The 17,960-nt window shown below is 42.0% G+C and overlaps 1 protein-coding gene across 6 annotated transcripts in view; it reads right to left on the bottom strand.

Annotated features, from left to right (window-relative positions):
* The window catches only part of cfap99 (cilia and flagella associated protein 99), a 105,572-nt gene that overhangs the window by 69,738 nt on the left and 17,874 nt on the right, over positions 1–17,960 (bottom strand). For all 6 annotated transcript variants that reach the window (XM_052020598.1, XM_052020597.1, XM_052020603.1 and 3 more), the window contains 3 exons: positions 16,860–16,954; positions 16,666–16,778; positions 12,133–12,310 (listed from right to left, as the gene is read on the bottom strand). In XM_052020598.1, the coding sequence (XP_051876558.1) occupies positions 12,133–12,310; positions 16,666–16,778; positions 16,860–16,954 (386 nt within the window). The remainder of the gene's footprint in view (positions 1–12,132; positions 12,311–16,665; positions 16,779–16,859; positions 16,955–17,960) is intronic.

Raw genomic sequence — 17,960 nt, 5'->3', positions numbered from 1 at the left:
ACCTCTTTCAATCCTGCACATTGGAGCTTCCATACCAGGCAGTGATGCAACCAGTTTCCAGAGTACATCTGTAAAAATTTGCAGGAGTCTTTGGTGAGATACCAAATCTCCTCAAACTCCTAATGAAGTAGAGCCGCTGGTGTGCCTTCTTCCTGATTGCATCAATGTGTTGGGCCCAGGATAGATCTTCTGAGATGTTGACGCAGTTCTAAAGGTGTGTCAGAACAAAGATACCTTGGGGTTCACGTTCATAGATCCTTGACAGTGGCAGGATGTATGATGGAGCAGTTAGCAAAGAATTTTGAATTTTAAACAGGTATTGAGTAGAAAGTAGGAAAGTTAGGCTGAACCTTTTTATTGCTCTGGTTAAGCCATAACTAGGGTATCCAGCTCTGGTCACTACACTCTAGGAAGGATATGAAGTCCTTAAGAGGATGCAGGGAAAATTTTATCACAATGATTTCAGGGATGAGGGGTTTTAGTTGCAAGGTTATGGGGGTGGTGCAGAACTGTAAGGAAGAACCTTTGTACGTAGTGAGTGGTAATGAGGGTGATGGAAGCAGAGCTGATCAATCATTTCAAAGGGAAATTAGATAGACACTTGAGGGAATAATTTGTCAGTGTATGGGGACAGAGCATGGGTTCAACTGGCTGGATTACCCTGCACAGTCAGCATGGACTAAATGAGCTGAATGACCTCCTTCTGTGCCTTAATCACTTTATTTCTCAGTAAATAATATTAGCCAGGAGCATGCTGCAGGAAGAAATGCTGAGGATGGGTGAAAAAGGCTGATACTTGCATTAATGTGGCAAAAAGGACAACTTAGTACAAGCCATATGTTCATATGAAAACAGGAGTATAGATCGTGTGGGTGAAGATTCTGTCATCAATGACTGTGCCCGAGCTCATCTGCAGCTGAAACTCTCATCCCTGCCTTTCTTACCTCTCAATTATTCAATCCATTAGTGTCCAGCCTTCCTTCAACTGTGCTCTCTAAACTTGAGGTCACATAAAGCTCACGCTAGCTTGCACTAAGCTGTTCTCACTGACCTTCATTGGCTTCTAGTGACTCAAAGTTTAAAACTCTCATCCTTATATATTCTTTATGGTCTCACCCTCCCTGTTGCTGAAACTTTTCCAGTCCTGCACTACTTCTTACACTTCTCCAAGATATCTCTGCTTCTCCAGTGCTGGCCTTTTGACCGTTCTGGATTTAACCGCCACATCAACAGCAGCAGTGCCTTCAGCTGCCAAGGCCCTAACCTCTGGGATTCCATTCCCAAACCTTTCCGTCTTTTCACCACTCTCTCTTTTCTTAAGGTAGTCCCAAAGATGTATCTCTTTGACCGACTCTTGGTCATCTGCATTAATGGATTCACACATAACAAATTTAGTTTGATAATACTCCTGTGGAGTGCACTGAGACATCTAAATATAAGTTGTGGTTGCTGATTGGAAGGAGTGGCCTTGAAGGGTCAATGAAGGGAGTTGTTCATGTCCCAGAGGTTAAAGCTGCAATATTTAGTTTGCACAATGCTATAAATCAATTCTTCTAAAATGATCATGATTATAAGCCCTCAAGGCTTTGAAAAGATTCTTGAACTGTTCTCCAAAGTATTCCTGAACTCGTCTCTAAGCTATGAATTCATGACAATAGCTCAAACATGTGTAGACAGCTGGGCCTTGATACTTCAATGGATTCAAGTCTAACATCATCTCTCTGAACCATAGGAGCCCATCTAAATTAGATAGATCACACACTGCTGTTGTGGCTCATTAATTAATTGAAAGTTCAGGGAGTAGCAGCTTTGGACACGTGGTGAGAAAGAAACCAGATTGCAGAAACAAGAGACTGCAGGTGCTGGAATCTGGAGCACCAATCTGCTGGAGGAACTCAGCAGGTCAAGCAGCATCTGTAGACAGAAAGGAATTGTTGACGTTTCGGGTCGAAACCCTGCATCATGATTCACATTGTAGAGACGGTACCCAAATTAAAATTAAGTTATTTCTGTTCCTTGTTTACTTAGATGCCACAGGAAATATATGAAAAATTAAATTCCATGAACAGACTGTAACAATGTAGATACAATATTTGCTTCAGGACAGAATGCAGAGACAAGTGGTGAACAGTCGATTTTGTGAAAGAGGGAAACATGCTGTGGTATTAGAACTGTCCCATTTGATATTAATTAATCACATGGATAAGCTTAATTTCAAAGTTTCCAGATATGAGGGTAATTGAGCAAGTTCAGAGATCATCCGTGGTCAGCCACTGAGGGCCAAATGTTTACTCTTGTTTCTATGTTTTATAACTTTTAATGTTTCCATCAAGTTCAGTTTCAACTGCAGTAAATGGCAATTTAAAATTTAAGACAGCATTCCATCGCAGGAACTGAATTTTCAGTTCAACAGACATGCACATAAGCGCACATACACCAACAAATTGCGGCAGGATTTAATTTTCATCTGAAATTCTCTCTCATTCTTGCCTTGTATGTGTCTGCATGGCACCACAGCAGCCAGCATATGGTAACACTGCGGGTTTTCTTTTCCAACAGCTTTGCTTTTTTTAATGAGGGGGGAAAACTTCTGTCGTGTATTTGCTTCAGACACTGGGAGTTGGCTTCCATTTGCACCAGAAAAAAGCGACTTCACATTGCATCTTTGCAAATAATTTTCTTGTACAACAGCAGCAGCTCACTAGAACTGTCTGATTACGCAGCATCTGTTTCTGGGATCTCAGCTGCATACTTCCAGGAAACATAGTGCTTTTGATGGTTCGGGTAAATCAATAGTGATTGGCAACATAATTAATAGGAAATTAGGCAGATGTCATGGACAGGGGAAAGGATTATTTTTGATATGCTCTTAACTTCACTTGTTCTAAGTGCTCCACACACCCTCCTGCCTTCACCCGACAAAATGGCTACATGTTAAGTTTTTGAACAGAGCTCCACCATTTGAAAATTCATGGTTACCACATATAATTATCCCGAAAGCGACTTCTGTGCAACACCTTTCCCTTTTAGATGAATCCCTGTTGAGTTTCACCACCTAGTTCAGAATTCTGACTTTTGTAGCATGGACCAATAGCTGTCTCTCTTTAAATGTATTGATGTCTGTAAATTGGGAAATTGGTAAATAAATTGGTAAATTGGTTTAATATTGTCACATGTACCAAGGTACAGTGAAAAACTTTGTTTTGCATGCCATCCATATAGATCATTTCATTACAACAGTACATTGAGGTAGTACAAGGGAAAACAATAACAGAATACAGAATAAAGTGTTACAGAGAAAGTGCAGTGCAGGCAGACAATAAGCTGCAAGGCCATAACGAGGTAGATTGTGAGATCAAGAGTCCATCTTATCATACTAGGGGACTGTTCAATAGTCTTATAACAGCAAGATAGAAACTGTCCTTGAGCCTGGTGGTATGTGCTTTCAGGCTTTTGTATCTTCTGCCTGACATGAGGGGGGAGAAGAGAGAATGTTCGGGGTGGGTGGGGTCTTTGATTATGTTGGCTGCTTTACCAAGCCAGCGAGAAGTGTAGACAAGAGTCCATGGAGGGGAGGCTGGTTTCTGTGATGTTCTGTGTCCACAACTCTCTGCAGTTCCTTGCAGTCTCAGGCAGAGCAGTTGCCGTACCAAGCCATGACGCTTTCTATGGTGCGTCGATAAAAATTGGTGAGGATCAAAGGGGATATGCAAAATTTCTCTAGCCTCCCGAAGAAGTAGAGGTGCTGGTGCACTTTTTTCGCCATGGCATCTATGTGGTTGGACCAGGACAGGGTATTGGTGATGTTCACTCCGAGGAACTTGAAGCTCTCAACCCTCTTGACCTCAGCACTATTGATGTAAACAGGAGCATGTGCACTTCCTCCCTTCCTGAAGTGAATGACCAGGGCAGACACGGTAGTGTAGCGGTTAGCGTAACACTATTATAGTGCCAGCGATCTGGATTCCATTCCAGCCACTGTCTGTAAGGAGTTTGTACATTCTCCCCATGCCTGCATGGGTTTCCTGCAAGTGTTCCGGTTTCCTACCACATTCCAAAAGACGAACGGGTTAGGAAGTTGTGGGCGCGCTATGTTGGCGCCAGAAGCATAGTGACACTTGCGGGCTGCCCCCAGAACACACTACGTAAAAGATGCGTTTCACTGTGTGTTTCAATGTACATGTGACTAATAAAGATATCTTATCTTTTTTTGCTGACATTGAGGGAAAGGTTGTTGTCATGACACCATGTCACTAGGCTCTCTATATCCTTCTTGTGCTCCAAATCATCATTATTTGAGATTCAGCCCACTATGGTGGCATCATCTGCAAACTTGTAGATGGAGTTAGAGCAGAATCTGGCCATGCAGTCCTCAGTGTATACAGAGTAGAGCAGGGGGCTGAGGACACAGCCTTGTGGGGCACCAGTATTGAGGATAATCGTGGTGGAGATAATCATGCTTCCTATCCTTACTGATTGCGGTCTGTTGGTCAGGAAGGATCCAGTTGCAAAGCGAGGTGTTGAGTCCCAGGGTCTTGGAGTTTGTTTGAAATTATAGTATTGAAGGCAGAGCTGTAGTCAATAAACAATAGTCTAACGTAGGTGTCTTTACTGCCCAGATACTCCAGAGTTGAGTGTAGGGCCATGGAGATGGCATCCCCTGTGGACCTATTTCGGTGGTAGGCAAATTGCAATGGGTCGAGGTTGCCTGGGAGGCTGGAGCTGATGTGAGCCATTACCAGCCTCTCAAAGCACTACATGATGGTGGATGTCAGAGCCACCAGGAAGTAGTCATTAAGGCATTTTTCTTTGGTACTGAGATGATGGTGGTCTTAAAGCAGGTGAGAACCTCAGATTGAAGTACGGAGAGGTTAAAAATATCTGCAAATACCCCACCAGCTGATCGGCACAGGATCGAAAGTATTGGTATTGGTTTATTATTGTCACTTGTTCCAAGGTACAGTGAAAAGCTTGTCTTACAAACCAATTGTACAGGTCAATTCATTACACAGTGCAGTTACATTGAGTTAGTACGGAGTGCATTGATGTAGTACAGGTAAAAACAATAACAGTACAGAGTAAAGTGTCACAGCTACAGAGAAAGTGCAGTGCAATAAGGTGCAAGGTCACAACAAGGTAGATCGTGAGGTCATAGTCCATCTCATTGTATAAAGGAACCATTCAATAGTCTAATCACAGTGGGGTAAAAGCTGTCCTTAAGTCTGGTGGACACAGCCAGGGTCTCCATCCAGTCTCCTCAATCTCAGTGAGTTCTGTTGAATAATACAGGGATCTGACTGTAGCATGCATCAGTGAGGAACAGACTCCTTTAGCTTAGCTTCTTTGTCAAGAGAGGTGAGGCCCAACAGTGGTTTCACAGTTCCATGGTTTTGTGTGTTATTTCCTTTAAGCCTGAACCTCAGGACTATGGTCAAGAACATGTGAATTAGGAGCAGCTCTCTTGAGCTGATCTGATTGTGACCTCAACTTTGCATTCATGTAACCTTTGCATTCATGTAACTATGGTAACCTTTCAAACACTTGACTATTAAGAATCTAGCCACATCTGCCTTAAAAATCAAAGATAGCTTCCACAGCTTTTTGAAGAAGATTGTTCTGAACACACAGAACACTCAGAGAGAAAAAAAACATGGTTTCAGCTCTGCCTTAACTAAGTCATCGCTTATTTTTAAAAAGTGACCCCACCCACAACCTCCTCTCTACTTCCACCCTCTCAGAATTTCTCAGGATCGAATGTTTCAGTCAGGTCCCTTCTCACAAGTTGGGAGAGGAGTTGCTTCTAATTCCTAAAGTAGAGATAATTGGCAACACAAACTAGGCTTTTTATTGCATAATTGGACATAAATGGAGACAAGGTAAAAGAAAAGGCATTGTGACAATCTATAAAGTAAGAAGCTTGGGAGATATTTTCTGTGACTATGTGTTTTGTTACTTCAGTTAAAACTGACAAATATCAGTTGAGGAATTAAAGAGTTATGTTGTCATTTTACATCAGTTGGAACTCTTTATATAACAAAGTGATCGATATAAATCTAAAGGATTGTTTGCCAGATGATTTTCAAATCTTTAAATCCACGAACTAAAATTCCTGAAATAGGCATTGTCAGGCACTTGAGGGACTGAGTTATAGGGAGAGGGACGGACTGGAACTTTATGCCTTGGAATGTAGGAGACTGAGGGGTGACCTTACAGTGGTGTATAAAATCATGAGGGGCATAGATAGCATGAATTCATACAGTCTTTTTCCTAGGGTTGGGGAATCAAGACCTAGAGGGTATAGGATTAAGGTAAGAGGGGAAAAATTTAATTGGAACTTGAGGGGCAACTTTTTTTTACACAAAGGATGGTATGTATGTGGAATGAGCTGGCAGAGGAAGTGGTTGAGGCAGGTACAATAACAACTTTTAAAAGACACTTTGACAGGTACATGGACAGGAAAGGTTTGGAAGGTTATGGGCCAAATGCTCGCAAATGGGTCTAGCTTGGATGGGCATCTTAGTTGGAATGGACCAGTGTGCTATATGACTCTACGACTCTCTATGACTTAAATAGGCAAGATATAGAAGGATACGGTCCTAATGTGGGCAAGTAGGATTAGTGCATTTGGGCAAAGGTTTGGCATGGATGTGATGGACAGAAGGGCCCATTTCTGTGTTGTACGACTCTATGATTCTAGGCATGTGATCATGATAATTGGCTTCTCCACTCACTGTAAAAGACTGCATAGATTGCAATCCCTCCTCATCTGCCGGCTGTGATGAGGTCCGGTGTGGTGGGAAGTCTTTAAATGGGGAAGCACGATTCTGAACCTGATCATGTCGATGTTTTATAGTCCCAGCATATTATTTTGAAAGAAGGCTTGACACACATCTGTCGCGTAACTCTCCTGCCCGCGGATCTGTTTCCTTATTGATTGATAATGATGCTAATCACTATTGATCAATCAGTCAGATATCAAAGCAATTAAGGGAGTAGACTAAAACTGCACTGTGACCAGTGAAATGTTTTTCTGCCTTCAAAGGACTTTGCCTTGGCCATGGCCAAAATTCCACTCTCAATCAACGCACTACAAAATGAATGCCATGGATTTTGTTGTAGTACCTTGTGGCTGCTATGTCACAACATTAATTGTAAATCATCACATTTTTGGTGTTTGAGAACATTCTGAGAGAATGAGTTAGGTGCTACCTTTCAATTATTCAGTGTGAGATTTCATGTCTCAATCATAATCTTAAATTCCTGTACTCCCAAGGATTACAAGCATTATTTTTTGTTTGGGAAGAATATTTCTGTTGTGTGAATATTCAAAGAAAGCAGAGAGAAGGTGCTAATTGACCTCACTCCTTGAAAGGAATTGCAGCTCAGTGAATATTTCAACAGTAAAAAGCTTATACTTGGAGAATCTGTGCCCAGTTGTACATAGACATTGGTGAAGCTTGTGTTTGAAGTGGTGCTGAAGGTGAGGTGGAGATGACTCCTGTTTCTTCTTCCTCAAAACACTTCATTGCAACCACAAATAAAATATAAAATTAAGTTTATAATGAAATTAGTTATATTTCCATAATTTAAATATTCAGTGGATGATGTTTTGCATTGAGTTGAACAGCACAGAAACAGGCTCTTTGGCCCATCACGTCCATGTCAATCTTTGTACCCATCAATACTAATCTTGTGGTCCATAGCCTTCTATGAATTGGTGATTCAAGTTCTTGTCTAGGTGCTTCATAAATGTTGTGGGAGTCTCTGCCTTCACCCCCTCAGACAGTGTGTTCCAAACTCCAACCCCCCTCTCGGTGAAGCAAATCTTCTTCAGATACCCTTTTAAAGCTTTTGCTCCTGACCCTAAACCTATGCCCTCTAGTTTCTGACACTTCTGCTCTGGGGAAGAGTTTGCCACTGCCAACCCTATCTACACCCCTAATAATTTTGTACACCTGTCTCAGGTCCCCCCCTTAGCCTTCTCCCTTCCAAGGAAGAAAAACCCAGTCTTTCCAGTCTCTCCTTGTAAATGAGACATTCCAACCCATGCAACATCCTGGTGAATCTCCTCTGCACCCTCTCTGGAGCAACTGCGCCCCTTTTATACTGTGGCAACCAAACTGCACACAATATTCCAATAATTACTTGGATTATCCCTGTTGTCCTTGAATAAAGGAACCACATCTGTTGTCCTCCAGTCTTCCAGTACATCACCAGTGGCCAATGAAGATTTAAAAATCTCTGTCAGGTCTCCAGCTATCTCTATCCTTGCCTCCCATAGCAACCTGGGATACATCTCATCAGGACCCAGGGATTTATCCACTATTACGTCTGCTAAGACATCTAATACCTCCTCCTTTTTAACAATAATACGCTCCAGAATATCACCACCTCCCTTCCTGAAATTTCCAGTTGCAATGTCTTTCTCCATAGTGAATACAGAAGTGTTCATTTAATTCCGCTTTCTTTACCTTCCTGCCCTTTCTACACCCAGTGGTATTGGTATATTACTGTCACATGTACTGAGATGTTTGCGTGCCATCCAGACAGATCATCCCATTCATAAAGTACATTGAGGTAGCATAAAAGGAAAACAAAACAGAATGATGGTCAAGGTGGTACAAAGGGAAAGGCAATATCAGAATGCAGAATAGAGTGTTAAAGTTACAGAGAAAGTGCAGTGCAGGTAGACAAATAAAGTGAAAGGGCCATGGCGAGGTAGATTGGGAGATCCAAGAGTTCATCTTGTAGCGTATGAGAGTCCATTCAAGAGTCTGATAACAGTGGGATAGAAGCTGTCCTTGAGTCTGGTGGTGTGTGTTCTCAAGCTTTTGTATCTTCTGCCCGAAGGGAGAGAGGAAAAGAGAGAATGTCCGAGGTGGGATTATGAAGTTGTTAAAAGAAAAAAAAATGCTTCCTTTCTCAGTCCAATGTTCCCATTGTCAACGATCTTGATTTTTATCAGTGACCTGAGTTATGTTATACTATGATAAAGATTGTTGTAAGGGATACTGGGGGCACACTTTCCTGGATTTGCACATGTATACTACATCGCCTTGACACAATAGTACTGCACCCCACGATACTTGCAACTAATTGTCCTTCCATTGTAATTGTCAGGTATTTTCCTGCCTCTGTGCCCTGGGGATCCAGTGTAAAATCTTTCCTGTCGCATGAATAAATGCAAGGAAAATCAATCACTTCCATGTCTTGACTTCTATTAACCCCGTAAAAAGCTGCTGTGACCCCAATAAAATTGAACTGTGATGAGTGTACTTTGCCTTAGCTCAATCAAGGACCCCTGACATATGGGAGCACACCTGTGAATTATATGATATATTTTGATGAAGAAGGCCCTTCATCTTGCTTAATCACATCTTTCCAGAATGCTGGCCCTACTGATCTTCCCATGATAAGGACCAGCAGATTGTAAATCTTCTGGCCTCAAAGTGACTACAAGTTCCTTTTGTGTAAAGAAATATTGCCCAGCTTCTGTATTAACTTTGCCCTTCATAAACATGAATCTGCGCCTCCTTGTCCTGTTGCAGTGACTTGTCTGATATGATTGAAAGTTTGTTTGCTGCACCCCTTTATGGCTCTCGTATATCTTTGCAATGTTGCCTCTGAGACACCTCTTTTCAAGCTGAAGAAACTGTCCAGATTATTAAATCATTTTTCACAGTTCTTCTCATATTACTGAAGCATCCTTGTTGGTTGCTGCAACGCCTCTGGGAAACGAGTGGTCTCATGTTCCGATAGCATGAGTGTACGCGGTTGTTCAGGGGCAGGATGACCTGCAGGGCTTCAGCACAACCTCTGAAGGCTTGGGCCAGATGTTCCTTTTTCTCAGCGCCAGAGACCTGAGTTTGATCCTGACCTTGGTTTGCAAGTTCTCCCTGCGACCATGTGAGTTTCCCCTGAGTGCTCTGGTTCCCTCCCACATCCAGTTGGTAGGCTAATTGGTCACTGTAGATTACCCCTAGTAAGTAGGTGAGTGGTAGAATCTGGGAGGGGGGAGATAGTTGATGGGTATGTGGGGAGAATGAAAAAAGGGATCATTGTAGGATTAGGGTAAATGGGTTGATGGTCTGCTTGGACTTAATCATAGTCATAGAGCAATACAGCACAGATACAGGCCCTTCGGCCCAACCAGTCCATGCCGACCACGGTGCCCACCCAGCTAGTCTCAATTTCCTGCATTTGGCTCATATCACTCCAAGCCCCACCCCTCCTTGTACCTATTCATGTGCTTCTTAAATGATACTATTGTACCTGCCTCACCCACTTCCTCTGGCAGCTCGTTCCATATACTCACCACCCTCTGCCTAAAAAAAAAGTTGCTGCTCAGATCCCTTTTAAATCTTTCCCCTCTCACCCTAAACCTATCCCACCTAGTTTTGGACTTCCCCTACCCTGGGAAAAGACTGTTAGTGTCCACCTTATCTATGCCTCTCATAATTTTCAACATTTCTATAAGGTCGCCCCTTCTTCTCCTATGGTCCAAGGAATAAAGACCCAGCCTGGCCAACCTCTCCCTATAACTCAGGCCCTCTAGTCCTGGCAACATTCTCGTAGATCTTTCCTGGCATTTTCTGTTTTAATAAGCAGAAAGCCTGGATAATAACCTTAGCATAGAATCATACAGCATGGAAACGTGCCTTTTGGCCCAACTTGTCCATGCCTTGACGGCCGAAGGGCCTGTTTCTGTGCTATAGCTCTCTATGACTCTACTCACCTGCTACACTTAAAGGAGCAAGGGAGTGGAAACAAATGCCTTGGGGGGCAGGGTTCTATTCACTTTTCACCTGAAGTTCCACCATGGGCACAGTCATGAGAAATTACATGGAATTTAGTGCCAAATGTCGCATGGCAGCATCCACTGCACCGTCCTCTGTGTTCCTCTTGGAAGATTATACGTAAAAACCATCAGTAATATATATGCCTTCTCCCTCTCAGGTCAGCTGATCAGGGAGGCAGAGATAACTGGGCCAAGGCAGGTGTAAACCAACAGCAGACTTTCTTCTTACAAAGACCGTTTACATATAATCTATTCCTGTTACCTATTTACATAAAGATTTCTACTCTTGCCCTGTGGTAGCCACCTGCTTCATAATGATGTATTGCTCATTACCTCAAACTATTTCATCTATATTAAAATCAATTAGCACAGAAAGCATGCAGGAACATCTTGTAGCTAAACAAGCTAAACCCAGTTTTATCCACATGCACTGATTTTTCTGATCTCATCTGGGCAGTGATAGGAAGTCCTCAAGTAGTGTTGCTGAGTCAGGTCACGGGGGGAAATATTGGCAAAATAACACTGCTGATCACCACAGAATTGAGCTCCTCAGTGATTGAAAAGTCTACCAAAATTTTCTATCAACATTCAAATGTAAAGAATGGACACTTATTCAAGGTTCTTTTGGTAACCAAGCTCCAACTGCATGCCCAAAAAACGATCAAAATTTTCAGAAAAAGGCAAAAACTGAATGAAAGAATTGCAGTTACTTTTCATTCCCATCATAGAACATAGAACAGTACAGCACAGGACAGGCCCTTTAGCCCATGATGTTGTGCCAAACTAATTAAACCAATTACTCCAAATTAATCTAATCCCTCTTCCCCGCACATTGACCATATCTCTCCCTCCTCTGCATATTCATGTGCCTATCTGAGAGTCTCTTTAATGCTCCTATGCTATGTCTTCACCATCACCCCCAACAGTCTCTGTGGAAAAAACTTGCTCCATACATCTTTGTATCTTCCCCCTCTCACCTTAAATGCATGCCCTCTGGTACTAGACATTTCAATCCTGGGAAAAAGATACTGGCTGTCTACTTGATCCATGTCCCTCATAATCATATAAATTTCTATCAAATCTCCCCTCAGCCTCCACTGCTCAAGAGAAAATAGCCCCAGCTTGTCCAACCTCTCCTCATAGCATATGTCCTCCAAATCAGGCAGCATCCTGGTAAACCTCCTCTGCACCCTCTCCAAGACCTCCATATCCTTCCTGAGAATTGAATGCAATACTCTAAATGTGACCTAACCAGAGTTTTATAAAGCTGCCAGTCCCATATCCACTACTGTGCACATCTCCAGTGAAGCTGGAGAGAGACCCACTACACATACCTTTCTCTGTACTTGCAGCTGCGGAATTTCTTCAGGCATTGGAATGGCTCGTGGTTTAGGCTTGGTGATGTTAAACTCATTCGGTACTGTTACAGGCTGACTCTCCTTCTTATGGACAACTTTATTAGCTCGTATATTGGACAAGTGGTTGATGATGTTCTGAATATCTGGCTGCCATCTTTAAAAAAAAGAGGGCAACGTGGTGAACAACTCATGGAATTTTCACATCGAAACAAACAGAGAAAAACTTGGTTGCAGCAGTGAGAAGAAGTTTTGGCTTATATTCCAGTTTTGGCTTATATTCCAGTTTTATCTCCATCTCAGGACTTCTGGTAATGCCTGGAGATCGTGTGGGCATTTGGTGACTGGAAGATTGGCTCTGATACACATTGTAGTCAAATAGTTTGCTGATATCATAGCCTGATCTCGCTGGAAACCAAGCACAACTTGCCTTCAGTGTGGGACATGTCACAAAGCTAAAAGAGGTAGGAATTTTAATTTTCGATCACTAGTGCTGATGGGGTACTGGACTATCGAGTGCCCATTGTATTCCCCACCCACCATTTGGTTCTACTGGAGTACAATGCATGACTGACGTTCCAGCATCCACATAACACTCACAACCAAAGATGAATTTCCACTCTTTGAAATGTTTCCAAATTTAAAACATAAACTAGAGTCCAGCAGTTCATCTTGGGTTGGGACTGTTCTGGACCTGGCCTGTGCTTCATATTTGCTTCATATTTGCTCCCTGCACTAATCCCTTGGTCACACTGACCTTCTGTGGCCATGTGGATCCTAAGGTCCTGCCGTATTGCCACTGCAGCTCACCTCTGAAGCAGAAACCTGGCCACAGGCGGCAGAAACTCAAGGCCCCACATGTGGAACATCCTGATATGTTTCTGACAGCTTGTGTTGTCAAAGGACTTTGATGATCAGGGACATTTTGAGTTAAAAAAATAAAATAATAAATTCACTTTCAACATTGATATTAATTAAAGTAAGGGAGAAGAAACCCTTCAACTTATCTTTATAATGAAGGTAATCTTTTCTAGTGAATGGGGCTGTGCTGAGGGGCCATATATCTAGCCTCTCAGCCCAGGCTCAATGGTAAGTACATGGATATAGGTTAGATTCACCCACCCGTGACTTTGTATGGAATCACAGGCCATCAGTTAGTGCAGTCCAGCTAGACATATCTTTACTTAAATCTAAATACCATGAGTGCTTGGGGCCATTTGTAAGGAGTGCAGGAAATTCCTTTCATTTCCTGATCTAGTCTATACCTTTCAATTATTCCAAAAAAAAATTACCTTCATTTCTGGATCCCTGCTTTGCAGGAAGACAAATTTATCTACAAAATAGTTATTGCCACTCATTGAATATGAAGCTTTTTGAGATGTACTAAGGTGAAAATAAATATTTTTTCTATTTCTGTGAGTTTATCAAAGAATTACATAACAAATTGATACCAAATTTGAACCCAATTTTAATTATCTCATTGGCACTAGTGCAAAAATTAACCTTGGTGTCTTTGGTTGGTGAACTGTAAATCAGGCAAGATTCCTGGTCATAAAGTCATTGAATAATACAGCACAGGAACAGGCTCAATTCTTCCATGCTGACCAAGAAGCCCATCTAAGCTAGTCCCATTTGCTGGCAATTGGCCCATATCCCTCTCAACCTTTCCTACCCATGTACCTGTCCAAATGTCTTGTAAATGATGTTATTGTACCCGCCTCAACCACTTTCTCTGGCAGCTCATTCCATATACACACCACCCTGTGTGTGAAGCAGTTGCCCCTCAGATTCCTTTTAAATCCTTCCCCTCCCACCTTAAACCTTGGCCCTCTAGTTTTTGATTGATGATGCGATCTTTGCTACAATGATGTGTATGGTTATAAAAATGTGTCTTGCAAGCTCAGAAATTCCTTCCCTAAACCCCTCTGGTTCTCCCTTCTTTTCAACCTTTCACTTTGTCTGTTCACCCATCCACTTGTCACCTTCTGGGGCTCACTAATCCCCCTGGTGACGCACCCTGGGACTTCCACTATGTCATTTGTTACCATTGTTAATATAGCATTGATAGAATTATAAAATGTCCAAAGACACTTCACATTAAAGCCTGGCTATCCAACTCATGTTTGATGAGACCTGACCAGATCAGGTGTATATTCGAGTACAGTATAACATTTGGGTTTTGATTGGTTTGGATTTGCTTTTCCTTGTTAGCTCAGTATGTTATCCATGTCAAGGTGATTACCACATGTAAATAGCATTTTGTTGTTGTTATATTAACCGTCAGGCCAGGAAAAGGTTATTACGTTTTTAGACTCAGGTCAGGTTGTAATTTTAGTCCTGAGAATTATCAAACAAAATGTGATGCTGGGCTACATGAGATATCAGGCAGGTAATTAAAAGTTTGGTTAAAGGGGTAAGTGTTAATCAGCATCTTAAGGGAGGAAAAAGTAGGGAAGTAACGTTACTGTCAATCAATGAACAGAACCAAAAATGACCCTGATGTTACTCATGACTATATGGTCTTTTGCCACCTACCTCTGCTATCCACATATGGCTGTTTGGAGAAAGACTAGCATGTAAATGGATTGTCACAGCAAGTTAACACCATCAGTAGAGATATCATTTATGAGTTATGTCATCATTTTATAGTGATACTGTACTCAGTGGGACATAAGAAGAAAGACTTATGTTTGAATACCACTTCAGACAACCTTATGACATATTAAAGTGCTTAACTGCCAATGAGATGATTTTCGCGTGTAGTCACTGTTGTAATATTGGGATAAAGGAACTAATCTGCAAGATTCCACAGAGATATTAAGATAATGACCAGAATTTGTTTCAGTGATGTTGTAGTAGAAATATTGGCCAAGATACTGGAGAACTCCCCTATCAAAATGCTGTGATTGGATCTTTGCTTTCTACTTTAGAGAACAGTGGGCCTTGGTTTCATATTTCACCCAGGACTGCAAGTCTCCCTTAGTACTCACACTGGGATGTCAGCTCAGGCATCGAGTTTGTCTTTGGAGTGGCTTTTCACAGCCTTCTGATTCAGAGGTGGGTGTGGTACCAACTGAGCCACAACTGATACCCATTGAATGTGTAGCAACAGGATACTGTCTGATTCACCTCCACTTCATGATGACCAGCCTTGGAGAAGCTTTTTTCCTTCCACTGTAATTTTTTCCTTCATCCTGCTCAACACCATCCTTGGCATTGTCCCTTTCTTTTATTTTGTGTTTGTAAGCCAATAATAAAATAAAAATACATCTGATTGACAGGATTCGGTAGGGCCAATGCATTTTTATTTGCTCTAACCAATTCATCACAATGTAAAGGAAAACACATCTGATGGTCATTTTTCTGCCACAACTAAAGATTTAAATTTCTTCCTTCTCTGCTACTAAGATTCCTAACTCTTTCACCCATTGGTCTTCCCTTGCGTTTATTCAGCCTTAGTAATGGGCTTGTTTCGATCCAATGCAGACTGAAGATCTAACCCAAAATATTATATCTTTTTTCATATGGATAATGGTGATCCTATGTACTTTTGTATTTCACCTCAGATGTTTTCCTATTTTGTTTAATTGAAAAATGCCAAGTTCATGAACCTACCCAGTATTGTGTCATTCTCCATTGAACTGTTTAATAACCCCTCCATAGGTCTCTGTAGATGGGAAAGTGCCTTCATTGTTACCTTATGTGTTCCCTGTACTGAAAACTTATATAGATTCATAAAGAATTTGTCAATTAGAAATAAATCAGTTTCTGTATTTCTGTTCCTGACTCAGTAACTTGTTCCAAAGCAAACTCCAACAGTTCTATTTGACCTGGTTAGACATGCTTCAATTAACCAAAGAAAGGCACACTGGCTCGATGTCTCCTGAGGTAATACAGACGAGTGGACATTGTTGAAAAATTTGTTACTCATGTCTTGTGTTGATGCTTCAAGCACTTGGTACATCAAACACATATATGACAGTGAGTAACCCAACCAACTTACAATTGGAAAAATTAAACCTCGGTTTAAGATGAGTCACAGAGTTGGGCAGCATAGAAACAGGCCCTTCGGCCCACCAACTCCATGACGCTCATTGTACACTAACCCCACTTACCTGCATTAGGTCTTTTAGCTTTCTATGCCTTGGCAATTCAAGTACTTGTCTAGATGCTTCTTACATGTTGTGAGAGTATCTGCCTCCACCACCTTTTCAGGCAGTGACTCCAGACTCTAGCCACTATCTGTATGAAAAAATCCTCTCCCCCCCACCCCCAGCACACCTCCTCTAAGCTCCTACCTCTCACCTTAAACATGCTAAAAAAACAGGGTGATGGGGTTTTCAGGATATGGGATGGTTGATGAAGGAAGGTTGTGTTCTGTGAAGTGGACAAGGGGAACTTAGTTTGCAAGTTAATGACATGTGTTATGTCTATGCTGACAGTATGCAATTCAGTTAAGAAATTATATGCTGTGTAATTTAATATGGAAAGCAATCTTACTTGATGATTTACCTCAGCAGAGGATCAATCAGTTTCTCTGTCACATATGCTACATCATATATTTGGCACCACTCATCCTTAATCCATGTGTTGAGGTTCCCAGCATCAAAGAAGAATTTAAGAAACTGTGAAAAGTAAATATGGAATTACTGAACAACCCAACATCTTGAATAAAATTTCCAAGAATAAATGTTTGCTGTCCTCACTTTATGCATTTTGTTCACATCCTGGGAATTGATAAATTTGCTGAAGTGTTTCAGGCCCAATTCCTTTAGCCGAAAAGTAGCAAGGTAGCATATAACTGCAAGAGAGCAGAGAGTACACCATGTTATCTTTGAACCAACATTTTAGGTGAGCAGTTGAGTCAAACAAATCAGGAATGGCCCATCTCCAATCCCGATGAGTTGAGTTACCTGGTTCAATACTTTTTAATTCATTTTTGGGATGTACAAGTTGCTGGCATGGACAGCATTTAACATCTGGCCATATTGCCCTTGAGAAGGTGGGGAGCTGAAGAAACTGCAGTCCTTGTGGTGGAAATACTCCTAGAGGTAGTTCCAGAAACAGTCTTGGAGAGCTACTGCCCTTTGGCCCACCAAGTCCATACAGACCATCAACCCATTTACCCTAATCTTACATTAATCCCTTTTCTTTATTCTCAATGTCAACAAAAGAGCTGGTCATTGACTTCAGAAAAGGGGGTGGTGTACATGCACCTGTCTACATCAATGGTGCGGCAGTCGAGAGGGTTGAGAACTTCAAGTTCCTGGGAGTGAACATTACCAACAGCCTGTCCTGGTCAAATCACATAGATGCCACGGCCAAGAAAGCTCACCAACGCCTCTACTTCCTCAGGAGGCTAAAGAAATTTGGTTTGTCCCCTTTGACTCTCACCAACTTTTACCTATGTACCATAGAAAGCCATCCTATCTGGATGTATCTTGGCTTGGTATGGCAACTGCCTCTGCCCAGGACCGCAAGAAGCTGCAGAGTGTTGTGGATACAGCCCAGCGCATCACGGACACCAGCCTCCCCTCCCTGGACTCTGTCTTTACCTCTCGTTTGTCTTGGTGAAGCAGCCAGCATAATCAAAAGACCCCATCCTACCCCGGGACATTCTCCCTTTTCTCCTCTTCCATCGGGTAGAAGATACAGGAGCCTGAGGGCACATACACCAGGCTCAAGGACAGCTTCTACCCCACTGTGATAAGACTATTGAACGGTTCCCTTATACAATGAGATGGACTATGACCTCACAATCTACCTTGTTGTGACCTTGCACCTTATTGCACTGCACTTTCTCTGTA

This window comes from Pristis pectinata, chromosome 7, assembly GCF_009764475.1.
Source record: "Pristis pectinata isolate sPriPec2 chromosome 7, sPriPec2.1.pri, whole genome shotgun sequence".
NCBI classification, from domain to species: Eukaryota; Metazoa; Chordata; class Chondrichthyes; order Rhinopristiformes; family Pristidae; genus Pristis; species Pristis pectinata.
The sequence above is the reverse complement of the archived record's forward strand: the minus strand, read 5'-3'. Positions and strand labels throughout refer to the sequence as shown.